We start from the raw sequence: 27205 nt of genomic DNA, 5'->3' as shown, positions 1-27205 counted from the left end.
ACTTTGAGAAAGGGCCCACGAGGTCAATGCCCACTTGTTGAAAAGGTGTGCAATGCCCACTTGTTGGAAAGGTGTGCTTGGAGGTGGCAAGGGCTGTAGAAGACCAGCCGGAGCAATAGATGGGCGTTCGTGGCATTGACACTGCGTGCAGCTGGCCACATACACCTCGTCGGACTGTCACATTCCCGGCCAATAAAAGCGTTCCTTAGCACAGTAGAGCATCCGTTCAGAATCTAAATGTCCAGACGTAGGATCGTCGTGCATAGCACTTGAAATCGCAGTCCGAAAGCTCTACGGCACCACCAGGAGGAAACGTGCGCCAGTGCTGAAAAAGTTTTTTTTATACAGGAGTCACAGAAATGGCATGCTGTAGAAGCTGTGCAGAGCGGTGATATTCTGGTGTACTTTCGTCTTTGAAAGTACTGAGGTCGGGAAACTTTGGTGACACAGAAGCTACGAGGTGGTCAAGGTCATTGGTGTCACACTCTGTAGTGCTCAGTGGCATGCGCAAAAGGCAATCTGCGTCTGCGTGTCGTCCACCGCTTTTATACGAGACTATGAAGCTATGCTCTTGGAGACGAAAGTGCCCAGTGCGCTAGACGGCCTCAAGGGTCCCGAAGGTTGACGAGCCAACACAATGAGTGATGGTCGGTGACGACTGTAAAAGGGTGTCCATATAGGCGAGACGGAAACCGCTGAATTGCAAATACTACCATGAGGCATTGTTGTTCTGTGACACTATAATTCTGCTCAGGCCTACTCAAGGAGCGACTTGCGTATGCGATCACGTGCTCGCGGTTACCGTAGCATTGAACTAGGACGGCACCAATTCCTATGCCGCTGGCATCCGTGTGCAGTTCTGTTGGAGCGGATGGGTTGAAGTGTTGAAGAACAGGCTTCGGCGTCAGGAGGAACTTACGTTCACGAAAAGAGGAGTCGCACGCTGGAGTCCACTCAAAGGGAATATTCTTCCGTGGCAAACATGTGAGCAGATACGCGACATTGGCAAATTTAGGTATAAAGCGGCGAAAATAGGAGCAAAGCCCAAGAAAACTACGGAGCTCCTTAACAGAGCTCGGCGCACTGAACGCTTCAACGGCTGATGTCTGCTGGGGATCTGGACGGATGCCATCCTGATCGACTAGGTGTCCGAGAACAAGGGTTTGTCGGTCTCTGAAGTGGTATTTATTTGAGTTAAGAACAAGGCCAGCTTTTCTGATGCAAGTCAGTACAGTATCCAGACGTGAATTGTGTTCGCTGAATGTGCGGCCAAAGATGACTACGTTGTCGCGATAGCACATGCAAATGCTCCACTTCAAGCCATGAAAAACAGTGTCCATAAATCGCTCGGACATCGCCGGTGCGTTGCACATTCCAAATGGCATCACCTTGAATTCGAAAAGGCCGTCAGGGGTTACAAAGGCTGTCTTTTCTTTATCCTCAGTATGCATGGGAATTTGCCAATAGTCCGATCTTAAGTCTACAGAGGAAAAGTAAGAGGCCGAATGTAGACAGTCGATGGCATCATCAATACGTGGAAGTGGGTACACGTCTTTTTTTCATTACAGCATTCAATCGGCGACAACCGAAGCAAAATCTCCAGGATCCGTCTTTATTTTTAACGGGAATCACTGGAGCTGCCCATGGACTCGTCGACTCTTGAATGACTTCGTTCTGAATCATTTCGTTCACCTGTTCATTAATAATCCACCGCTCGGATGGTAAACATGGCATGGCTTTTGTCTAATCGGATTGGCCAAACCCTTGTTGATGGTGTGACATGGCCGAGAAGCAGGGATTTAAGGGCGCTTTGTCTGTCTGCGAAAAGTCGAATGCAGAGACGTGCTTCGAAAGTACATTCACCATTGTTTGGCGTTCACTTGTGTTTAGCGACTTATTCATCATTGACAGAACAGCCGTTTCCAAACTGTGACTACGATGCTCTTCCGGCACATCTCTAAGCTCGGTCACCAATAAGGCCTTGTGGTGTCCCCTGATGACGGCTAATTTTAGACCATCTGGTAACATCACGGGCTCTGTGGAGCAATTGACAGTCCATAAACCAGCGCGTCCACATCTGATCGACACCACACAATGTGGGATCAACACATTATTTTTCATGCAGTTGGTGTATACTGGTTCTACATTGGCATCTAAGTTGCCGGAATGGCCGTCCCTGCAACGAACAGGTACACAAACGGTTGATAACGGTGTTATAATAGTGTCGCCACAGACACACAATGCCGTCTCACCATCCATAGGGCTTTCCAAGAGTGCTGGCGGAATGTGATCGTTCAAGAATATTATCCCTGTACGGCAGTCGACACCACACTCCCTCAAAAAGTCCATACCCAAAATAACGTCATGTGTAGCCTGCGGAATAATCACAAACTTCGTTGGGATAACGTGGCCTCCAAGAAACACGTCAGCTTGACTTACGCCAACAAGATGCAGTGGCTCACCACTCACTCCGCAAAACTGCGAAGTTTGATTCCATTTAAATGAAACCTTCCGTCGCAAGGTATCTTTAAAACACGCACTCGTGAAAAAAATTGTTGCCCTCGTGTCCACCAAAGCCATCACAGGCACATCGTCAACAAAAACACGCACTTTGTTCTTGAGCGTCAACACAGGAGGTATTTTTGATATTAGCACATCTCCGGCGACCTCACCTCCATCGGCCGCGCTTGCTAGTTTTCGTGTGGCAAAGGAGACGTGTTGCGACGCCGCGGTGAAGGAGAACGGGGAACACGAGGCGGTGGAGGCATCAAGCTCCTGTCAGATATAGAGAAGTGATTCCGGAGACTGCATGTCCAGTAGTCGTCACGAGGCAGCAGGTGTGTTTCCCTCGGGTGTCGTGCGGTCGATCAGACGACCGTGTAAAGTCCGTGCGGTCGATCAGACGACCGTGTAAAGTGTTGTGGTGGGCCATAGTGCGTTGCTTGCGAGTCGTCACAAAGTCGTTTGGAAGGTCGTGCCAAAGTGTGGTGGGTGGCCATACCATGGGGCTACACGTCGACGGTTGCAAAATCGAGAAATATGTCCTGGGACACCACAGGAGTAGCAAACTGTGAGAGGACGAAACACTGTTTGCTCGTCGATGAATCGAACATTGTCTTCCCTGGCGTAGTGGGTTGGTTCGTCCCGTATATCATAGGGATAGACCGGGCGTCGCGAAGAAGGCGGATGCTGAGGGCGCCGGTCACGACGAGGAGCTGGCAAGCGTGGTGCTCTCCTTGGCTGTGGGGGTGCGCTGCACTCAGCAGCTGCTGCACTAACCATCGATTGTCAAGTGGTCGTAGAAGGCGGCGGTGCAGTCACAGCCTCACATGGCACATATACCAAATGTTGGTCTTATACAGAATGGTGATCGACTGCTGAATCTCCCCAATGCTGTTTACCGCGTGCTTGCAGGAGGTTTTCAAAAGCCTAAAATGGGAACAGTTAGGGATAAGAGTTAATGGAGAGTACCTTAGTAACCTGCGCTTCGCTGATGACATTGCATTGCTAAGTAACTCGGGGGACGAATTGCAACTCATGATTACGGAGTTAGACAAGGAGAGCAGAAAGGTGGATCTTAAAATTAATCTGCAGAAAATGAAAGTAATGTACAACAACCTTGGAAGAAAGCAGCGCTTCGAAATAGGTAATAGTGCACTTCTTGTTGAATTAACTAAAAGAATAAGAATGGGGTGGAGCACATTTGGCAAGCACTCTCAAATTATGACAGGTAGATTGCCTGTATCCCTCAAGAGGAAGGTATATAGCAGCTGTATCTTGCCGTTATTGACCTACGGAGCAGAAATCTGGAGACTTACAAAAAGGGTTCAGCTTAAATTGAGGACGACGCAGCGAGCAATGAAAAAGAAAAAAATGGTAGGTGTAACCTTAAGAGACAAGAAGAGAGCAGAGTGGATTAGGGAAGAAACGGGGGTCTAGGATATCATAGTTGAAATCAAATAGAGGAAATGGACATGGGTCAGGCATGTAGCGGGTAGACAGGATAACCGCTGGTCATTTAGGGTAACTGACTGGATTCCCAGAGAAGGCAAGCGGGTTAGGAGGAGACAGAAGGTTAGGTGGACAGGTGAGATTAAGAAGTTTGCGGGTATAAATTGGCAGAAGCAAGCACAGGACCGAGTTAACTGGCGGAACATGGGAGAGGCCTTTGTCCTGCAGTGGACATAGTCAGGCTGATGATGATGATGATCGACTGCTGAATGTGTCTTCTCTCCACAGCAAAAAAGTTCTTCGCGAACAATCTGTCGAATCACCAAGGACAGGTCTGGGCAGGAGCTCGTGTCGAGGCTGGCAACATACCTGCCAAAGTCTCCCAGATTGGCCGGGAGACTCCCGGATTTTGATCGGGTTTTTTTTTTTTTTTTTCGGTTGTACGGTTTTCATGAAAATCTCCCGAAAATCGAAATTTCTGTGCCTGATCTGGCCACATTGACAAAAAAGCAGCTCAATCCGCTCCAGGCTTTTCGAACCTACCCTATTTTATTATAAATGATTTTAAGAGGCGTTAATGTAAATGTACAATATAATCTCAGTGATGCGAAACCGCGGCAGATACCAATTCTTAAATTTTCCAGCCAAATTTTACAATGTTGATTTTAAATTCTCCAGCCAAATTTTACAATGTTCATTGGGCCTCAATTCGAATGTTCCGAACACATTTTTAATTGCGGCGGTTGATACGAACGTTATTACGGAAACCGTCAAACGAAGGCCGAGAGCAGCGTACTCGAAGCTTCGAAAGTACGCGTGCGACCGGCGCACGCACTGTCTTCTACAGTGCATGTGAGTGTCGTTGCCACAACCGCTGAGGACGAAACTGCAGTCGCTCTTGACACGATCATGTGTGATGACGACATAACTGAGAGAACTCCGAAAGTGTGCGCTCAACCAGTCAAATCAACGCTGCTTTCCGCAAACTGTGGACAAACCAGCGGCAGATGCTATCGTAGATGGCATAAAACGACTTAGTTTTGAAGGTGCGTGAGCAGCCAAGCGCATGGGGATTGTAAAATGAACCAGCATTTGCCGCTACTGCCGCGCACAAAACCGCGGTCGCGGCAATGCGATAGCGATCTACAAGCTCTGAGGGCACGCAGCGGTAGGTTAAAGACAGTAAATACCTGAAAATAAAAAATGTTCGTTTCGCCGCAAGGGCGAAGCAATGAATGCAACAGCAACAACTTCGAATGTAATGCTGAAAACGGCAAGCAGATCGAAACGTGCAATGCGCTGCTCACACACAAATGACGCACGAAAACGATACTCGCAGGATGAGAGCGAACTAACAGCGTTTACCGCTCGACACGAAATGCGCTCTTTAAACACGATGCACGATTTGTAATCACAGGTACTGATGAGTACAAACTAACAAGTGTTCAGTTGTTACACCTCGCTGTGTATGAAAAGTGTGCTGTTTTCGCAAAAGGGGCCTGTGCAGAGACCGAAGTGACCTTTGTGGGCCCAGCAACTAACGCTTTCGTTTCAGTGAAAGCCGAAGGCACACGATTCCCCCTCGCCCCCTCCTCCCAAAGAATAAGCGCGTGCGCACAAGCATCTACCTCCCTTCCTATCCGCGGGACAAAGAATGCGCGAGAGATAAGCACATGTTGGCGCATCGCGGCGAGCTAGGCGCCGAGCGCAGGCGGCTTTTTTTTTCTTTGAGTGTTCATATATATAGATATGTATACATATACGGTGACGGACGGTGGCGGTGGCAAAAAACCGCCTGTACTGTCCATATAATTGCTATCGCAATAAAAAGGGGCCAGATGCGTTTGGCATTCCTGTCAAAAGAATCTAGTAGTGAGCAATGCGGTGCTTGTGCAGCAGCCAGCTACGCCGTCCCGTCCGTTCACGTGTGTCCCAGGAGGACACACGCGAGTTGTTTTGACTGAAATAGATTCTGTTATTTGTGTTGATCCTTGGAGACTCTCACCTTAATGAAAAAATCTACCCTCGTGTGTTCGGCCACTCCTAGTCACTATAAGACCGCAACGCTGATGTTGGCGCTTGCGATGGAGACCCCTTTCCCCCCCTTTTGTTTTTCACAATGTTTTTCTTGTTTGTTTGTTCTTGTTTTTTTTTAATGCTCCCCCCCCTCGTTGCGAAAATCTCCCGGATTCAGAATCCTTGAACTTGGCAGGTATGTGGCAACCGTTGTAACATTTGTGAGCCGGCCGAACTTTGGAGCAATCCTGAGTATTTTGAGCTGTTCAAAAGTTCGGCAATGCTGAATGACGTCGGACACCGAGCTCAGGTGCTCTTTTCCGACGAGAAAAATTATAGGCATCCTCGGTTATGCCTTTCAGCAAATGTCCTACTTTGTCTTCTTCTGACATCTGAGCATCAACCACCTTGCAGAGCTTCAGCACATCCTCTATATACGTGGTGCATGTCTCACCTGGAAGCTGCACGCGTTGAGCCCGCTTCCGTTTGATGCTTGAGTCTCCAAAACACGCTTTCAGCTCTGCAAGAAAAACGTCCGATAAAACGTCCGATGTCGTTAGTGTTCTTGAGGCAGAAACTACAAAGCAAACTTTCCATGCTTTTGTGCACATGTTTATCATGTCTACAAACGCATGCAAGGCGCAATCTCCTAACTGAATCCTGAGTCTTACTTGCACAGCATGCGTACGTGTGTCCTTGTGGTTTTCGTACCAGATCAGCGCAGTATCCATAAGGCAAAAGACCGCATTAGTGAGCTGGGCGGCGGCATCCCAGCCGTTGGACTTGCTGACTCGCTTGTACTGGACGAGCCACGCGTCGACATCTCCCGGTTTTCCTCCGAAGGTTGGTGGGACTCGGTAGTATGGCACGGAACCCATTGGAGTTGGCCTTGAAGCATTAAATGGCTGATCTTGGGGCATTACGATCGGCGCAGGCGGGAGTCCGGCAAGGCAGCGGCGGCTGTGGCGAAGTCCTGGTAGTGAAGCTCTCGTCGTTGGGTTTGTCTTACCCAGCACCTCCACCAATCTGTTGCGCACAAAGAGGACCAGGACGTACATGGCTAAAGGGGCCGTTTATTTTGGTCGCGAAGAGAAGCGCGGGATCGGCCAACAGGTTGATGATCGCAGCATCTTCGTCTTCCCTCTTGGTCCAGCTTGGGGCGGCCAAGCACGTTCAGCCATCTTCGTTTTCTTTCCAGGCATGCACAACAATATTATAGTTTATTAGTGCAGCCATTTCATGTGCTTAACTCACAGGGAAGGGGGGAGGGGAAGAAGCCATTTAATTTTAGTATACTGTCATGATTCCCTATGAGATTTGCAACAAATTGAGATATTTTTTTATTCTGCTCTTTATAAGATCCCCATAATAATTACTTAAGTGTACCATTGTAAGTGCAACATGATTCTACACTGCACTCTAGAATGTGAAATTATCTACTCCAGTGTGCTCTCTGATGTGAAATGACCTGCTCTAGATTGCTCCAGTTCAGAAGTCATTGGTAGCAACACTGCATATAGTGAAAATTGAATGGATTTTAGATGTCCTGTTAAGCCAGCAAGTTATACTTACTGAATCTTTTTTTTGTTCTCTTTTTATACAGCACTGATAATATGGAAGACACCTCAGTGAATGCAAAGACAGAAGAAGACGATAGCCTGGCATCTCGACAAGATGATAGTAATGATAAGGATTCGACTAGTTCTGAGCCAGGTCGCAATGGAGTTGCTGAAGATAGCTCTATGCCTACAAAGGAGTCTCAAAACTCTGCTGACGTCAAGCCATGCAGAGAAGCATTGGAACAGCCAGTGGAAGAGGAAAGTGAAGACGGAGGGGATGAAGAAGAGAAAGTGCAGCCTGGCCTTCCTAAGTTCCTTCGTCGTTATGTAAAAATTGGCAAGTATGTACCAGTGTCTATGCCAAAGAGTGGTGACTTTCGCATGGAAGAATCAGAGGCTTTGCTAGAAGCACCATCATTGGTTACTCCCCTGCTTATTAAGAAACCAGACCAGTTTTTTACTGAAAATGGCGCAGCTCGTGAGAAAAAACCTGAAAAGAAAAGAGTTTCCCCTTTAGGAAAGGGGGGCAACTCTATAACTGACTTTTTCCAGAGCACAGCTGGGGAGTTCTTAATTGGTCTTGGACTGAGCAGGGCTCTTGAATTGTTCAACCGAGATTTAATACGGCTTAAGGAACGTGAAATGAAGAAGGCAGGTGGCCGTACGCAAGAGATGATAGAGGAACACCGTAGGTTGACTGAAGCACACCAGCAAGCTAAAATTGCCAATGCCCCATACACTTTCAAGGCAAAGCCTTGCAGAGTGTGCGACTTCAAGACTGAATCAAGTCTCGTCCTAGAAGGCCACCTACTGACACCACATTTTACATCACGACGGGAACTTCAGTGCAGTTTCTGCAATTTTGTGACACGCGATGCCAAGGCCGTCGTGTTCCACATGGAAGCTATTCACAACAAAATGCCAACTATGGAGCCCCCACCACAGTTCTACGAGTGCCCTTTTTGTCCTTTCGAGACCAACCTTAAGACTAAAGCCAGTGGTCATGTCAACCGTTGCCAGAAATATTTCAACAATGGCATGAATCAGCTGCCAAATGGCGGCGACCTTCAGCCTCCAGGAGTCACAGCCAAGCCAATTACTATAGAAGACATTAAAACTTATGAGAAGTTCTTTCTGGCATTAGGCACTAACGCTACAGCTCCAGCTAAAGGTGGCCAAAACCGCACATACAATGCACTGAGCCGGAATGGATCCCCTGCACTTCCAGGTCCTCGAGGAGCAGCCCCACCACTTTACCAGCAGCTTGCGTCAACTGCATCTTTGAATCAGAACCGGGGACGTGGACGTCCTAGGCTAGCTTTGATTCAGCCAGCTCCTCCTGTACCTAACCAAGTGTTCCAAGTCGTTGGTAGCGGTTCTGAAGTGATTCCACTGCTTAATGGAAGCCCACAGCTGACTGTGACCCTTGCCCGTGCGCCAACACCTGCCAACAATGGCAGTACACGACCAGGCCCTCGTGCTGCAGCACCTTTGCAAGCCCAACAACAAACCCCACCAGGCCAGCGACCACGAACACCTGTAATCCTTGAATCTAGTGGTTCAGGTGCAGCTTTTGTCATCTGCGAAATCTGTGATGGCTATATAAAAGACCTGGAGCAATTGCGTACACACATGCAGTGGATACACAAGGTGAAGATCCATCCGAAGATGCTCGCTTCACGCCCGCCGCTTAACTGTCAGAAGTGCCAGTGGCGTTTCTTCACGGATCAAGGGCTGGAGCGCCACCTGCTTGGTGCTCATGGCTTGGTTACATCCAACATGCAGGATCTGGCCAACTCTGGCCAAGATGGGGGTCGCTGCACTGTGTGTGGCCGCATCTATGCCTCCAAGCTGGTTGCCCACATGAGTCAGGTGAGAAACTGGATTTGCATTTTCATCACAGTGCTTTTTTTTTTGTTACCACAGTTTATTTTTAAGTAATTACATTGCTTTGTGTGTGCAGGTGCACCGTGTGGTGTTGAAGCCAGCACATCTCTCCTACAAGTGCACAGTGTGCACAGCCACATTCAACCTTTACAAGCTTTTCGAAACACATGTATACACAGTACACAGCGGGGCCATGAAGCGTTCTTCTGCTGCTGCATCAGATGACAGGCCTGCAAAGCGACCAGCTGTGGCACCACCTTCAGTTCCCGCAGCTCCTACAAAAGCAGCCACTGTTTCTACAAAGGTGGAAGCCAAGCCTGAGCCCAAGGAAACTGCCAACGTGCCAGCAAAGTCTGCACCCAAACCTCCTACTTCTGCGAGTACCAAGGTGGAGGACAACGCCTCCACAAAGGTGGCCACTCCTGTTACATCAGTGGAGCCAGCAGCAGAGCCTCTTATGGGCAGCCGATGTGCAACTTGTAAGGAGAATGTGGAGGACTTGGCAGAACACCTGAAGGAAAAGCACATACGGCGCTGCCATGTTCGTGTGTGCCACATTGAAAAATGCGACCGGTGCCTGTGCTCTTTCGACGGCATGATTGTGCTACACACATCAGACTTTGGTGATGAGGACAGCTCAGAAGATGACGAGGAGGATGATGAGGAGGATGCTACCCGGCAGGAACCCATGGATGTGGATGGGCCCCACAGCCCGAAAGATGCTGGTGGACAAGACTTGAAAAAGCCAGATGTGGATGACCAGCAGGCTGATGGGGAGTGACCGTGACCCATGTGCTTAGGAGTGTCTTGGAAATGTTTTCGTGGCATTCGGAGCCTGGCTGAAAAGAGGTCTCCCGAGTGCACTAGTGGCATCAAGTGACTGGGGAATGAACACGTGTGACCATCAGTACCGTTGCTCCTGCACCATTTCCTGCTATAGTGGCTACTAAGTTAATGGCTTCTAAATTGGCCACTCCCTTACTATTCTTAACTTCTGGAAAGGAAGGACACTCACTGTAGTTGTGCTTCGGAGATGGTTTCATCCTCAGTCCTCCCCTGAGAATTGCACATGGACTGGCTGCAGAGATCCAGCCCTGGAGTGGTTACTTTCTCATATGAAAAACTGGTGTGCGACACATTTATTTTGAAAAATATTTATATTTATATAATGTTTTTTTTTGCTTGCCTCTTACAGCTTTATTTAGTAATTTGATCTCGGGTTCGCTATTACTTTTGTTAGCTATACCTAATGTACTTTTAACATGCCTTATTTTTATAGTATGAACTTTACAATTGAGTGCTGAATCATTTCTTTTTCCTTGCTATATACTTTCTTTTACCTTCCCCTCCCTCCCCTTTTTTTTTTTAGTAATACTCATGCACTGCTCTTAAGCATGTTTTTCCACCATCTGTACCACACTCGTCAAATGATGAAAATGGCATCCTCCCCTTCTTTTTTTTTCTGTACATAGCGATGAAGTAAAGCTGATTTTGTGCGAGTTCCTTTTTGGAACTGCTGTAAATCTTGTTATCTATATTAAATCTGTAAAGAGCATTTGTGGTTGTTCATCTTTTAAATGTTGCATTCTCACCCTCTAGCTTGAATATTTCAAATGAAGATTGCTTGGTTGATACAGCCAAGTACTAAAACAAGAGATTCACTGACAAAAGTAGTAGTGTGCTTTTAGCATTAATTATGCCATGTTGCACTGTTTGCATATTGCAGACAAGATTGAATCGAACTTTGGGAACTAGCTTGGTTCTTTCTGTTCTAGGATTTGAATATAGCAATTTTTGCATCTGCATGATGGATGTGTTTGTGAGTGGACTTTCATGCGAGAGGTGTGAACATGCTAGAAGTCCATGATTGGTACAGCTGCATGTAGGGAATGAAGTTTGTGTGGCTGGTGTAGTGTGAATGTGGGGGTTTATGGCTGCAAGTGCCCTTGCATTCCAATAATTAATAGACCTCTTTTATGTGAGGTAGCAGTAGTCTTGTGTTTTATATCTTTGGCATCACCATAACACATGCTTTAAGTTCTTTTTTTTTTTTCTCTTTCTCACTCATTCATAGGTCAAAACTTGCATTTATCATTGCTCTGAAAAGTTAAACCCGCATCTGTAAATACAGGAATAAGATTCCTGGCTGGAAATTTTCTCTTACATTCACATGAATGTGGCCATTATGTGTGTCTGCCTTATGTTACGTATAATTTGATTATCAATGTATATGAACTTGGTATGTACAAACTGGTTTTGGAAGTTGTGCAAGCCAATATAATGCTGTGCAGTCAACTATATTATGCACAGGTTTCTTGTCCAAGTGTGTAAATACACTATCATATTGCAAGGTATTTTGTAGTAGTTTAGTTTTTTTTAGAATGTTTCAAACACTTCTTCACAACTTCTCAGACATAATTTTCATTGATGATTGTCTTTCTAACTATTATGACAAAAGCACTGTGGGTGATAATTGAAATAATTAAATAGCACCACTAAATTGGATGCATGGCGAATTATGAAAAAAAAAATTCTTCGCTGTTAGCATAACCTGTTTGTATTGTGATAGTTAAATGGCTTGCACAGTTATGTCTGCAACTTCAGAACAATTCACTTTAATATTGCAATTGTGAGCAAGGCAGCACAATGGCATAGTATTCATGGAATGTTGCAGCAATAAATTATGCAGAGGTCAATGCTATGCAGGGCCACATGCACCCAGTGCAGGGTTGCCCACTGCAATGTAGAGAGGGCAAGATTGTCTTTTGTATGGGGCAACATCCTGTAATAGCTGCTTGTACCAAATCATTGCAGCAAGGATCATGCAACCTAAGAGACATGCATTGTGCTGACAGTGCATGAGTGATGTCACTTGCAGCATAAACGAAAACTGCAAATGTTTTCATTCATTTCAGATGGCGTAATCAGCCAACAAAGTTGCACGTAGTGTGTGTATAGTAGCCTAAATTTCCAATTTTGCCTAGACTCCCAATGCGATGCAGTAAAAGAAAAACAGCACCTTGATGTTAGTGCATGCCGTTTATGAATGGATTAGTTGTTTGCAATTTGCCCAGGTGCATCAGATTAGCTACATGGCACACGAAGTTTACAAACATGAGAAAGCTAAGTGCATCAGGTTAAGTTAATGTACATAACACGTTCATGCAAAGCAGTTCTGTACAACCATATGTTTGCTATGCTCCTGGACACCATCTTGGACCTACCTGCAGCCTTGAGGGGTGGCATTCTGTAAGTGTCCACTAAATGGACTGTCCATTTCAATGTGCACCAATAGGATAGATTAAAGGCAGCATTTACTATTGGTGCTGGCCTGCTCACCCTCAATATTGAGCCAAAGGGTGCATTCTGAAGTGTTCAGTCTACCTAATGAACACTTGCAGAATATTGCCCCAGCATTACCTTATAAGAAAATAGAGGGCCACTATAGTAACGAACAACACTGTGCACTGGGTGAAGTCTGTACTTGTCACCTGTAGAAAAACCTTTTAGCAGAGAAGGAAAAAAAGGGGGGGGGGGGGGGGGAATCAAGAGGTCGCATACATACAGAGAAAAATCAGGTAAATTAATAAGCATTTGGTTATTAAAATTTAACCACTCTGACCCCAATTAAAGGGCATCAACACAAAAGTGCTTTGGATAGTTGGGGAAGTATGAAATTAAAAAAAAAAATTATAAGGGGACAGTATAACAATGCCAGTCTTGGCAGTTTTTTTTTTTTTAATCTTTCTAAGGAACTCTACAATGTTGAAAGTAGGATTGCCAGAGAAAAGGATGACAATAGCCAAATCTAATATTTTTTATATATTTTGCTTATTAACTATTCTCTTGGTACTTATTGTAATTTCTTATATTATTTGTTAGACATCTACAGTGCATGGTCTCCTCAACATATGTATAGGTACATGCGAAAGAACGGAATTCACACTGAGCCCTCGCGCACAATGGTATGTTTTGTAATCAAATCATGGCTATGATGGCCCGCGTGAGAAAATGCATTGCCCAGAGCAATTGACAACCATGTCCTAAAAAGAGGACACCAGCACTCGGAAGTTGTCAGAGCTCTGAATTCATTGCAAGTGAATTAAGATTCATGTTATATTAGCCTCTTGTTTCTTGATAAACTATTAGACAGCCTGGATTGCTTAACTGATTGGCAGGGGGTCCCCAGTAGCAAGATTGTGTACAGTAAATATGAATACTTAGGCTAACTGTATGGATTGAGGCTTGCGAATTCATATCAGCTCACAATGTTCACGAGTCATTCTTTTATTTGAAACAAACACCAAAACACAACAGTAGACCAAGCCACAAGCATAATGAACAGGCAAATCAATGTGTTACTCATCATACCCACAATGGAAGAATAATTGCAGTGCCAAAGTTCCCTTTTGTAAATATTATAGGTAACTATTAATTAGATGATAGCAAAGAAAACCTAAAGATAAAATATTCTAAATTCAGGACTAAAAGGTTTGATAATATGTAAAATTTATTGTGCTCCAAGATGTTGAAGTCTGCTGCCAAAATTTTTTGGGAGCCATAAAAGGTACATAAAGACTGTTTATAGACTTTTAAAGAATTGACCCTATAACTTCTGCCCTGCCGCGGTGGTCTAGTGGCTAAGGTACTCTGCTGCCGACCTGCAGGTCGCGGGTTGGAATCCCGGCTGCGGCGGCTGCATTTTCAATCGAGGCGGAAATGTTGTAGGCCCTTGTGCTCTCATTTTGGTGCAGGTTAAAGAACCCCAGGTGGTCGAAATTTCGGGAGCCCTCCACTACGGCGTCTCTCATAATCGTATGGTGGTTTTGGGACGTTAAACCCTACAGAACAATCAAACAACCCTATAACTTCTACGCCAATGAACTCTGGAATCTACTCTTGCACAACTTACTTGTTCACAGCACAAAGCTTCAAGCATGAGACTACAAGAGTTTCTTAAAGTTTCGAACTGAATGAAATCGCACTAGTAATCCCACATAGAGTGATGTCTGCATGTCACAGTAGTGCCATTGATCTCTGCCATCTGTCACTGAATAATGTCGGAAGCCAATCTTGCTGGCTGGATTTCTTGACTGCAGCGGCACTTGTCTGTGCTCATTAGTGCTTGTGACACTATAGTTCACTGCAATGCACCTTGATAGCACTGCCATCTCTGTGAATATGGAGTTACTCTGTAAGCCACCAGAGGTTCATAAGGCGACAAGCTAACAATCGGGATGGTTTCAATCTAAGACAACAGCCTTCGGCTGCTTGTACTTAAACACATGAGCAGGCGTGATGCACACACTGGAGTGTTATTTTATGATAGGTAGTGGGCTGCTAAATGACATATGCAGTGTATATGGCGGTGTCAGCGAAACTATGCAGCACTTTATGGCACAACTTAAGAAAATTTAATACCATTGTAAAAGGCATTCCTGTGTATGTTGCATTGATGATGATAGGGAGGTTGACTGGGCAGCTATAAATCATGTAATGCAATGTCTTGAAAGATGGGCGAGTAAACTCTGAGGAAGCGAAGTAGGAGGTCAGAAAAATGCACAAAGTGAGCTGTTCCCCATAAGGGGGGGGGGGGGGGTGATTTCTTTGCTTTTTTTTTTACTGCTGCCAGGCTGTCATAGATACATTCACTCACTATAAACAGTAAGGCACCTCATCATAATCAGTTGAGAGTATGAAAGCAGCCTGAAAATGCATCGATGGCACTGCTAGGAGGGTGGTTAAGGAGTACAACACAACATAGCCCCGAACCTCTGGAACTTAAGTGACGTCTTCGCAATCCGTGTGTTCGGAACCCCGAGTGGTTGAAATGGCTCCAATGCCCCACGCAAACGTCTCAAAAAAAAAAAAAAAAAAAGCAGGAAGTTTATGGAATGGTTGAAGCTTGAAGAGGTAAAAAATTTGTGAACACAAGGTGTTGCTGGAGCAGACATTGTGACAAGCAGATTTGTATTCTTCAAGCAGTTGTAGCCTTCAAGAAGACAAGAGCTCTTGTCAAAACATCTCCTCCAGTGACACCCTGTGTTCACGAATTTTCTTCTTTTCACAATCATATTGTGGTTGTGGAACACAAAGTTTCAGTGATTATTATTTGATTGATATGTGGGCTTTAACGTCCCAAAACCACCATATGATTATGAGAGACGCCGTAGTGAAGGACTCCGGAAATCCGAGCACATGGGCCTACAGCATTTTCGCCCCCATCGAAAATGCAGCCGCAGCAGCCAGGATTGATTTTCACGACTTGTGGGTGAGCAGCTGAGCACTTTGGCCACTAGATCACTGAGGCAAGGCGTGGGATTATTAAACATGTTAGTTATTTGAACACTAGTTGAAATATTTACCAATGAACATGTGAGTGATGAAAAAATATAACCATTGTAATTACCGTAAAATGCTGAGCAAGTGCCCCCTTACGTCGAAAAATAATCTGACCTGGGTGCTGACTTGGTCCTGGACTGGTCATTCGCACTTATTAGGCATTTCAGCTCTATCGAAAAGGGGTGGGGGGGGGGGGGGGGCTTGCTTGCTGTTTTACGGTACACACAGCTGCCGCTAAAATGAATTTGGTGCTATTTTAAATACGAAGCATTTCTTAGCGCACTTCGGCGACTTTGGCCATATCTGTCTATCTATCTAGCCGCCTATGACTTTTAGCTCGCCTGGCCGTTCGGATATTGGGATCTATACTGAAATCGGTAAGGCATAACATGACAGTGTGACGAGTATTTGTGATTAGTCATAACATGAAAATCAGGACATGTCATGGATGTCATGATTTACATGTCATGGTCTTGCTGCACCTGCGGTGGTTTCGTTTACATGACGTGTTTCAAAACTGGTATAATATTACACGACTGCATGGCAAACATAAGTGGCAGGCCTTTGCGTGGAAATCATTAGATTTGTGGGGTTTAACGTCCCAAAACCACCATATGATTATGAGAGACGCCGTAGTGGAGGGCTCCGGAAATTTTGACCACCTGGGGTTCTTTAACGTGCACCCAAATCTGAGTACACGGCCCTACAACATTTCTGCCTCCATCGGAAATGCAGCCGCCGCAGCCGGGATTCGAACTCGCGACCTGCGGGTCAGCAGCCGAGTACCTTAGCCACTAGACCACCGCGGCGGGGCTTGCGTGGAAATCATGACATGCCTGTCATGTAAGAACATGACTACATGCCACGCTCATGATGCGCTCGCGGCAATTTCGCTATCTTCACATATACCAAATTTGGTAGTACGTAACGTGAATGAATGAGGAAGGGATATGACTGGTGCAAACATGATAATCATGACATGGGTGTCATGTCAAAACATAAGCCACGATCATGATGTGCTCATGGTCGTTTAACTAGCTTCACTTATACCAAATTTGGTATTATATGATGCGAACGAACGACGAAGGTAAGTGACACATCCTAACATGCTACGCTCATAGTGCACTCGTGGTTATTTCGCTAGCTTCACATATATCAATGTTGGTATTGTGTGACGCGAGTGGATGGTGATGGTATATGACTGGTGCAAACATGATTATTATGACATGCGTGTCTGGTAAGAACATGACAACATACGTTCATTATGCGCTCGTGGCCATTTCACTAGCTTCACAGCTACCAAGTTTGGTATTATGTGATGTGAATAGATGAAAGTAAATGACGCGTCCAAACATGATAATTTTAATGTGATAATTCGACCTTTCTCATGCGTGCTTCGCATATCAATTCCCACTGTATGTGGGATCTGCCAATTTTTTTTTTCCAGCGGTCACAGGATTTTTTTACAAACCTCAATTCAAATTCAGCTGAGAGCACATGTATAAAGATAAAAGATACACACATACATATTATATATGTGTGTGTGTTAAAAAATTGTGATGCCAGGAGGGTGTTTCAAACATTTCGCACAGAAATGAAACAGATTAAAGCATAAAGTAACAATATTTTTGCTTCAATAATTACTGTGAGAGTGAGGAAACTTTTATTATCAAAATAAGGACAAGTCTTTATTGAATGTGATCCTCATCTTGGGGGCTCCATTGCCTAACGGGACTCTGCAAGCTTGCTGGACCAGCTGCTAATATTCCTGCCTGCTTGAGCTGAGCAGTGCAGACGACAGAGGAAGCAGTGGCAGGGTAAGAAAGAAGAGAACGCTCCATGAATTAGAGCATTCACACGTGGAGTGATAAAAACACAGAAGTAGACCCACAGTAGGAACTGCGGCAGTGCCAGGCCCTTTTTTTTCTTTTTTTGCCTGGAAGGTGGGGCACCCACAACATTAGGGTGCCTTTAGGGGATCCAGAGACGTGGGGAACTTGCGCTCTGTGCTTTGACTATGCTTTTAAGGTGGGGCTTCATTCCTCCTGTGCTCTACGGTATAGGATTAGATGAAAGAGATCAAGCATGTATAAATAAGGGAAGGAATTGATCTGCCATTGCTGCCAGGTAACTGTATTTGCCTTTAAGTGAAGAGTGGGGAAAGGGATGAATATGAAGGCCTTGTTGGTGGAACTCGGGTGTTGTAGTGTAGATGAATGTTTCTGTCAGTTGAGTGTCTGTATAGGACACCTCTTCTGATGATGCCCGGCTGGTCAAACCCTGGGCCACCACATGAACGTGCTCATTACAATGGTGAGAGGACGGTCCAAGAGTCTAGACTATGAGCACCGTTCCTAAAGCAGAGGGGAAAACATAAAAGAGGATTCTTTGTGAGTGTGGGGCCACAAGTCTATCCATGACCGCATGGCAAGCAGCCTGTGCATCTGTCACTATTGTGACAAGGGTGCCCTATGGTATTAAAATCGAGGCATGGCCAAGGCAATAGCTCCTACCTCTATCAATCTACTGTCAACAGCATGACAGCCACCACGTGAATGAAATATTTTCATTTAATTTAACAGTGCCAATTTTTCATGCCACTGAAAATAAATTTTTGTTTAAATTGACATTACTTCTGGCCATGAGGAATTATTACAAAAGGCAGCATTTTTTAATGTTGCATAGAATAAAATAATCTTTCATTGGGATTACATTACGGCCATTGTGCCATGGACTTTATAGGTGCATTTGCAAAGTAATAAAAATGCAGCGGGAGAAAAAATTAGAAGGGTGACCAAATTGACAAAAGTAGTATTTAAACTTACTGTGGAGTTTACTTTCACAGACTAGAAGGTGAAGTATAAATATGGCAGATACATTATTGAGTAGTATTATTGTCGGTAGGTGTGCAGAAAATTCCAATAAGAATTTTTGATTTTAATGAGAAAAAAAAAACTACTGAATAGCCAGCCAGAAGCTTGCTTAAGGTTTCTCTTTACTGTACAGCATGGCACAGGAGTCCAAAGGCACATTTCATCTCTGCAATAAATAAAACTGAACCTGTAATTAATGAAACTTGCAATTAATGTAACTGGTAACACCACAATACGCAGCATCATGCTGAAACACCAATAGTGATAAATGAGAGCTATTTTTGATTGTTATATGATAGTGCACAGCTGCATCACTGGACGTTCACAATAATTGACTTGGTTCTGGATGTACACACGATCCGTTTGCATCCAAAGGGAAATATAAACAGCATTCTTTTCCTGATTTAGAACACTATACGCAGGTTGTTGCAATTACGTGTGCATTTTTGTAAAATTAAAGACCAAAATGCAACAGAAGGTAACATGAATGACCCACTTATCACGACTGTAAAGCTCATTTGCTCAAGCACACGCCAGTTGATTACTTGGAGACGGTTTTACAGCACTCGGTCACAGTTTCAGAGAGCGCAGAAAGAAGCGGAACCCTAACGTGAGTATAGGTGGCTATGTGGGTACATCAAACCACGTGCACGTGGCTTCCCGTGCCCACATAGCCACTTATGCTTACACGAAAACCACTGTTAGAGTTCCGCTTCACTTTGCGCTCTTTGAAACGGTGACTGAGTACTGTAATTCTAAGAGTGGTTTTCGTGTAAGCATAGGTGGCTATGCGGGCACATAAAACCATGTGCACATAGCCACCCCTTTGACTATTCTCCACGAAGGCTTTGTGTGCGGTCCTATAATACACTCACAGGCGCTGTAAATGGACCCCCCACCCAGATTGCACTGCTGAGAAAAAGACATCAGCCTTTGTACTCCCGTGCAAAGGAGCGATACATTGACACGGTCTGCCCCCTCTTTCCATAAGAAAGAGCATTGTCAATGATCATTACAACAAACAAAAACTCGTGATGCAGGGGGCGGTAGGTTGTACATGAAAACCAAGCGCACGTTTCACGTGCAGCGGTGCAAGACGCTTTAGAATTTATTTTAAATACGTTCTAGGCTACATTATTCATTGATATTTTGTAGGTGATGCACACGTTTATTCAAATCTATCTTACAAGTTATCTTGCCTTTAAAATTTTGTGTCAGTACTCCTTTAAAAAGAGAGAAGTATATGTACACTGCTGAAGCAGTCCTGGCAAAGTTATGGGGCTTGTAATGGTTGTTTGCTTGTAAGCAGACTTGTGTACCTAGTTTGCATCACTCTGCCACAAGTATCAGCAGGGCTTTTTAGCATGCCATGGCTGCCATAAGAGCTGCTTAGTCTTGAAGGCCAGGCCAAGCTGTGCATTTCAACTTGTACATTGCTTATGGCAGGTAGTAATGGCAGCATACTTTAATTATTCTGTACTGAAAATGCCCATTTTTGAAAGCTTTTCATAGCACTGCAGGCAGGAATGTCCATCTAGGGGTGGTACACCATCTTAAACTGGGCATTTAATAGTTAAAAATTTCATTGCAGATGGCATTGAAAGATTCTACTGTCATCATTATGTCATGCTTGCTGACCACCTTGTCGGAAAATATAGCTGTACTCACCCCTGCATTGGTGCATCGTATCTGTAGACGTTGGGTACAACAAATGTTGCAACCATTGAAAGGCCTTAAGTGACTGAAACCACGTGTGCATGTCCTCCCTTCAATTGTGTCAAGGGATGACAGAGCGGTGCCCTGCACATTCACGACGCACATTCAACACACACGTCCCATAAACAGCAGGCAGCAGCTAAAGTCCTTTGTGTCTATGACAAACCTTCATGATTACACTGATTAGTAAACCAAAAATGCTGGCCGAATGCAAGGAGTGCCAGCGTATATCTGTGTGCATCATTAGCACACGTCGTCATCGTCACCAAAAGACAGAAGGCGGCTGTCTCTGACTGAATTTGCTTGCTGGCGGCGGCTCTTGTCAACCTCCTTGAGTCTCTTGGCTTGCCGGTCTGTTGGAGAGGTGGAATCTTTCCTTTTTGTTGGCTTTTTAAACATTATCTTGCCATCAGAAGGTTCATCATCTGAAACTTCACCAGTAAGCACAATCAATGGAGAAGATGGATGACTGTTTGAGAGCTTAGCAGAGTTTTATAAGAACAACAATTAGAAAAAAAATGGTCTGAGACTTGCTAGAGTTTTTGTAACTAAAACTGGCCTCATTACAGAAGCTAATTAGAGGCCAGGGGTGCATGTTGGTTAGCACCAAGAACATTACTTTTCTCACGGACAGCAATCTGCAGTAATGAAGCTATGGGAATGGAGTTTCTACAAACTAAATCAACCAGCATAGTTTCCACATGTCATTGTTCTGCATTTGCCCATGTATAAAACATAAAAGCAGAAAAGTAACTAATATTTAACTCACTGCTATCTATTTTGCTGTTGCAAAAGTTAAATTTTCGCTGATCAGACTTGAAAATTTTTTAGGATTTCAGCACCTTGCCTCAACATTGTCTTCGTTGCTATGAAGGGTTGTCAGCAAGTGCAGAAAATAAATGACAAATTGCTGTTCCATAAGCCCCACAATAATGTGATATCACATGTAATGACCATACAAGGGCTTCTTGAGTGCATCACCATACATGCCAGTTCAGGCGTAGAACACTATCTAGGCAATGGCTGTATGCATGCATTAAGGTGTGGCTGATGATGAAGTGAATAATAATAAGAGATAATAATCAGCAAATGTGTACTTACAGAAGACTAGAAGAAAAGAGAGAACCCTTCTACACTGTTTCACCAATATAACAAAAGTGCAATCCTTCAAGAAATGCTGGGCAGTTTTACAACAAGGGCAAGGCTCAGAATTGTGATTGACCTCCTCGAACTATACTTAAGGTGACATGTGAACAGAGAAGCTGAAATTTCTGGTAACCTGATAAGCATGTCATTGTGCTAACTACACAGCACCACCTAAGAGGCTTTGGTGCCACTCAAGTTGCATCACCTTCACATTGTATGCTTTAGAGGGGCCCTGCAACACTTTTTGAGCATGGTCAGAAAATGCTGCCGATCGGTAGTAGAGGCTCCTGAGAACATGCGATCCAAATGTTATAGCGCAACACGCGGCCTGAAATTCAAAATAAACTATCAAATTCAGGTAAAGATTGCCTTCTCTTCCCTCGACAAATAAGAAGATGCTCGAAAATCACTCGTAGAAGGCCATCTATCAGCTATTGGCTGATTTGAACATGGCGTGCTCGATCCTTACAGAGATCGTCGCGGGAGGCCGTGATTTGTCTACGCGTGCAATCAAGTTGCTTATTTGAAGAAAAAAAATGAAAAAAGTGCTCAAGGTCACGATGTGCGCATGACATATTTTCTTGGCCCGTGCCATCCCCCCTGCTTAGCTTCCGGTGCTTTTGTTGGGACGAGAAAAGAGAGAATGCGATTGCAGCGTGCAACAAATCTTTGCAACTACGCTCGTACTGCATGGACTCTTAAAACTTTTGTGCCGTTGAATTTGTGAGGCAATAAGCTCTTCCAGTGAATTCATTCCATGGTTACTTAAAAAAGTGTTTCAGGGTCCCTTTAATATTTTTCCTTCTAGGGTGTAAGAATTAACAGAAAAGACATACATTGTGACATAAATATTTTACAAATCTCAAAAGCTTTAAATAATGTCTTAGTGACAACTACAACACCTGGTGTGAACAGTTTGACCATATTTGTAATATTGCATGTAACTAGCAGTCATGGCATACATATACAGAATGGGTGGGAGTAAATTGCCTATCAGGCATCATTTATATTTTTTGTAATACTTAGCCAATTTTAATGAAATGAAACAAGAAAGTTTTATTTCTCTACATGCCGAGGATTATTGTTATGCACTGATAGATTTTATGTAAGCACCACCATTACTAACTGATTTCTTTGTAAACGATTAGAGGTGTTTTTGACACACTTGTGTAGATATTCATGTGCGTTTGCGAAAGCTTGCTGAATTCACTCCTCGTTATCTTCAGTTCGCTTTTCGTGTAGTGAAATAAACTTTCTCCCTAGCCCACACAAAGAGGAACAAGTCGCTGGGTTTAAGGACTCCCTGCAACCCATTTTAGGAAGCCATGGCAACCCAAGCAGCCTCCTAGAAAATGTGTTCTGAATAGCGTATAAGTCCACAACTTTTACAGCAGAGCTGTGATAGTCGAGCCTAGCTACGTGCCGAAAATAGAGAATTATCATTACAAACTGGCATAGTCTCTTTTTGTCCTCATCATTGCCTTCCTCTTCTCTTTTGCTTTGCTCACAGAGCATGTGCACTGATTTCTCCAGCAAGATGTGCATTAACTTCGATGGGTGAGAGAACACATACAGAGAGAGAAAGAAAATAAAAATTTTGGTGAAAAAATTATTGGAGGAAGTGGAACTCGAACCTGCACCCTGACAATCCAAAGCTGAGTGTCGTAACCACTTGGCTATCCACGCAGCCAGCAGAGCATAGCAAAGCCTTGTATAGCATAGTATAGAAATGGGGTGGGACGTGAAAAAAAAAAACAGACAAGAATGGGTAAAGAGAGAAAGAGAACAGAATAACCAAGAGATACAGACACAAATTAAAGATAATGAGAAGGAAAGAAAGCACACTAATATATAACATAGTTTAGCAAGTGGTGGGAAAGAGACAAATGAGAGGGCAAAAGATTAGCCATGCCAGAGCCAGCTAGGAGCTCACAAATTCTGCTGTGACCTTGCCTTGAGCGACTTAAAGCAAGCTGGGCTAATTTGCAGTCGAGGCATGTCTCGACGCCTCCAATTAAATATGTAACATATGTAATACATTCTATGACTGTATCGAACAAAATGCTTGTTTTATTAATGTTGGTTAAGTATTATACAAATATAAAATATTCTTAAAGGAGTGGTACCACTAAATTTTGAGGCTAAAACAAGCCTCTTGTGGGTTTCCTCTGCATGCTAGGACACTCCACACGAATGGTCGAATTCAGCAAACGCTATGAAGGTGCTGACACTCCTGTAAAGTTGTTTGCGCCGTGTGGCGCACGTGTCTCGCCCCAAGGCTGCATTTCGGGTGACAACCACCAGGCGATAGGTGGCGTTGTATTTGCGTTGAGTACCACTTTTGGTGGAGTGATAGCGCCGGCGGTGACCCCTGGCGGAAGGCAAGCCTTGGTGGCGAGCGAGAATTGAGCGAGTCTCTTCTGCGCGTGGTGTTAGGTTTGGCCTGGGGATTTGTCTCTCAATCCCTTCGGCGCCCAGTCTGACGGACGCTGTCAAGTATTTGAGTGATTATCCAGACCAGGCGGCGGGCAGAGGCAAGTCCCGTCCTTCAAGTGCGGACCCTTTGGTCGTCCCTTCGAGCAGCAGCGTGACTGATGGCCTCGTCGACTCGTCGGGCGACAGGAGGGCTGGCGTGGCCGGCGCCGGAGCTGACAGAGGAGCGGCGCTCCCTTTTGATCCCCAATCACCAAGCCGACCGGCCGACTGCCTATGCTCGTCAGGCATTGTACGTGCTAGCCGGAGGACGAGACGTCGTGTCGCCAAGACGCCGCTAACCATTCGAGAGAGGCCAACAAAGACAGCATCTTCCTGGAGGAGACCGACGGCCACCGCCAATCACCCCGCTAATTGAGCGAACAAAATCGGCGGACCCTTTGAAGTATGCTGCCAGGATCGTGGGAACTCTCGAGTAGCGGCACACCCACGACGAGGAAGAGCCCTGCTGGCGCCACCACAGTGCAGTGTTCACGTGGACCGTGCATGCTCGCCCCCCTCACCTGTGTGTGCGTGATTGGTGTTCGACTCGGAGGGGAGGAGCCCGACAGGGCATAAAACGACGCGGCAGAGTGCTGGACATCGGGCTCTGAACTATGTAACGTTCAACCACCACGCTCGTGGTTTGTGAAACCACTAACCTGTTCCTTTCTGTAAATATGTGTAAATAATGTCATAAACCACGTTTTGTTTTTCGCATCCTCCAACGACCTGCTTCCTCCTTCGTCAACTTTAACAACTGGTGGCAGCGGTGGGATGCCATCAGCGCCCTTCCTTCCCATCTGTAACAGTGGCGGTTGCCGTGAACGGTTGTCTGTAGCGTGGGTCCCCGGTGCTCGGCACCGCGGGCTTCGCGCCGGGGTCCCACGTGGCAAGTCAAACGTTGGCGACACTGCTTTAGGTATGTTATTGTGTGTTTATCGTGTTATTGTGTTTTTGTCATGTTTTGGAGTGTATGGAAATTGTCTGTAAAGATGTCCTAGCATGTTAATTACAATTGATGTATCATTCAGCGGACGATATCGTCGTTATAAATTAGTCAAATAAATGTATGTTGTTTGGTTTGTACCGACCGCATCTGCTGTGTCCGTTCACTCCAAGAGCCCGGCACTCGCCATATCGAGACCCCCACAACGTTTAGAATATACTTTAATTCACCTAAAAAGTGTACCTAAATGCTCATTTTCCCGACCAAAGCCCATTGCAAGTGCTTCCAGAACTTCCGTAGCTCTGTAGAAAGGGAAACGAAAGTTGCAGTGACGTCACACCAGATCTGTAGTGAGCTTAGACGGGAGCAGGTTTCCCCTTCAGCAAGGACAAAGATTCGTCGCAGCTCACTCCCTCCCTGTTATGTCAATGTACAGGGATGACTTTGCACCTCCTCCCCCAAGTTGCAGCACCCCCTCCCTATTATGTCAGTGCAAGAGAGCTGTGTTTGAATTTCTCCCTTACCACCTTCCCATACGCACGCCTATTGTAGTGAGGTGACGAACCTCCGGACACCTCCGCTAAGTTCTGCTGCTCGTTTGTTATGCAGGTGATGTGTGGCATGTCTGTGCAAGAGCAGACGATAATCAGCATGACGTGCGTCACTTTCTTGTGTGGTCATGTGACCAAGCCACCCACACTACCATGTCACAGCCTAATTCGGCGCCCAGAAACTGAAACCAAAAATTATCCTTAAAAAAGGCAATTGTTTTATTTAGCCAGAATAAATAATCTTGGTGCGTTATTATGCTTCCTGAAGTTATAAGAAAAGCTTGCAGCAAAGAACGCGCAAGCCACAAATATGGTGGCACCACCCTTTTAACTGAGGGTTACTTCTTTCCACCGACATAGAACAAATTAGAGATGTGCTAATATTATGTCTTATCGTAAGCAATAGCAACATATGATTATCAATTTTCATGTGTTTTGTTATAGGAGAGTTGCAAGTGAGTTCATCCATTTGGGGTGCTAGCTGGGTTCACGCCTTCATCTCTGTGGTCCATGGTGCTGCAGATGTTCTCTGGTGTGGTGCTTTATTGGTTCTGTTGAAATAGCGATGAGAGGCTGTGCGCAGGACAATGTGCATGACACTGCAGTGTGTATGGTTAGAAGGAGGTTGAAAGTCTGTGCAGTAGCCATCAAGATGGATGCCCTGCTATTCCAATGCTGGCACCATCTCGGGGGCCCCACCACCGTGCAACCCTCAGTTAAATTGAAGCAGTTTTATTTTCATTTTCAAAACCAGTAATGTAACCAAGCAACATCGTCAAGGCACAGATTATGATGATGGCTTTCCACCTGCTTCGCCCAATGCATGCTCTTTTATGCACGCAATGCTTTTTGTTCATCCTCAGAAAAAAATCAGCCCGGTGGGTGCCTATTTTATACCCCTGTCACACGGCACCTGTAATGTCATTTTCCCGTTGAATGTGTTCACCGAAGTCATGCAAGCGCGACTTATGTAATCTTGTCAACAGGCACTTGATAAGAGATTACAAAATTGATATCTTAAAGCAAGTGTAAACAATGTTTAGATGTACATTAAAGGTTGTTGATAACTTTAATGTAACTTTCAACGTAAAACGCAATAGTGGAAGCAATTTGTGGAGCTATATTCTCTTTCCTAGACTCCAACTTGACGCTAGCACCTCCTGTCAGCCATGTTTACAAACGCTCTGTGTTGTTTTGGCCATATGAGTTTGCTATAATTAACTAGATGGAACTCTGGCGCTGTGATCGTACAGCGACCATGGGAATGAAGGGTGGTACAAGAATTTGCCTAGTCTTCATGCTTACAGGCTCCGAACATCTTCTGGCTTTGTTTATTGCAGTGTTTAAGTCTTGTTTCCAACGAAAAAACAAATCGTTTTGAACTTCATGACTCGACTTGAATTAGTGAGCCTAAAAGATAAAAGTGGTGAAGTGCAACTGTTTGAAAATTTGATAGTTTTTGTTTTGTGACAAAGCAACTAAAACCACGTGGAGCCAAACAAAGCCAGAAGAACGAAGATTAGACTAATTCGTCTACTGCCCACCATAACCATGCTCCCTGAAGTGCTGTACGTTGCAGCTCCCATAGACACTAGCGCCAGAGTTACCACTAGTGTATTTATAAGAAACTCTGGTTTTGGCAAAGCACGCCACGGTGGCACTCGCTAGTAGCAGAACACACACGCACACATTGGGCACCAGCTTAAGGAAAGTGTTTTCAAACCCATTTTCCTTTCTTGGGAA

General features: G+C 44.9%; 2 protein-coding genes across 9 annotated transcripts in view; one reads left to right on the top strand and one right to left on the bottom strand.

Annotated features, from left to right (window-relative positions):
- The window catches only part of MEP-1 (zinc finger protein MEP-1), a 49680-nt gene extending 37913 nt beyond the window's left edge, over positions 1–11767 (top strand). For all 5 annotated transcript variants that reach the window (XM_037427917.2, XM_037427915.2, XM_037427916.2 and 2 more), the window contains 2 exons: positions 7571–9398; positions 9490–11767. In XM_037427917.2, the coding sequence (XP_037283814.1) occupies positions 7571–9398; positions 9490–10194 (2533 nt within the window). In that variant the 3' untranslated portion in view covers positions 10195–11767. The remainder of the gene's footprint in view (positions 1–7570; positions 9399–9489) is intronic.
- LOC119176559 (uncharacterized protein KIAA1143 homolog) overlaps positions 1–27205 on the bottom strand; it is a 47331-nt gene that overhangs the window by 18383 nt on the left and 1743 nt on the right. Inside the window, exon 3 of one of the 4 annotated variants that reach the window (XM_037427912.2) lies at positions 13685–20769. The exons of 2 other annotated variants lie outside the window; for them this stretch is intronic. In XM_037427912.2, the coding sequence (XP_037283809.1) occupies positions 20588–20769 (182 nt within the window). In that variant the 3' untranslated portion in view covers positions 13685–20587. Of the gene's footprint in view, positions 1–13684; positions 20776–27205 lie in introns of those variants that run through there. One more of the 4 variants, XM_037427911.2, reaches the window with a different exon arrangement.

The sequence above is a fragment of the Rhipicephalus microplus genome, chromosome X, assembly GCF_043290135.1.
Source record: "Rhipicephalus microplus isolate Deutch F79 chromosome X, USDA_Rmic, whole genome shotgun sequence".
Lineage (NCBI taxonomy): Eukaryota > Metazoa > Arthropoda > Arachnida > Ixodida > Ixodidae > Rhipicephalus > Rhipicephalus microplus.
The sequence above is the reverse complement of the archived record's forward strand: the minus strand, read 5'-3'. Positions and strand labels throughout refer to the sequence as shown.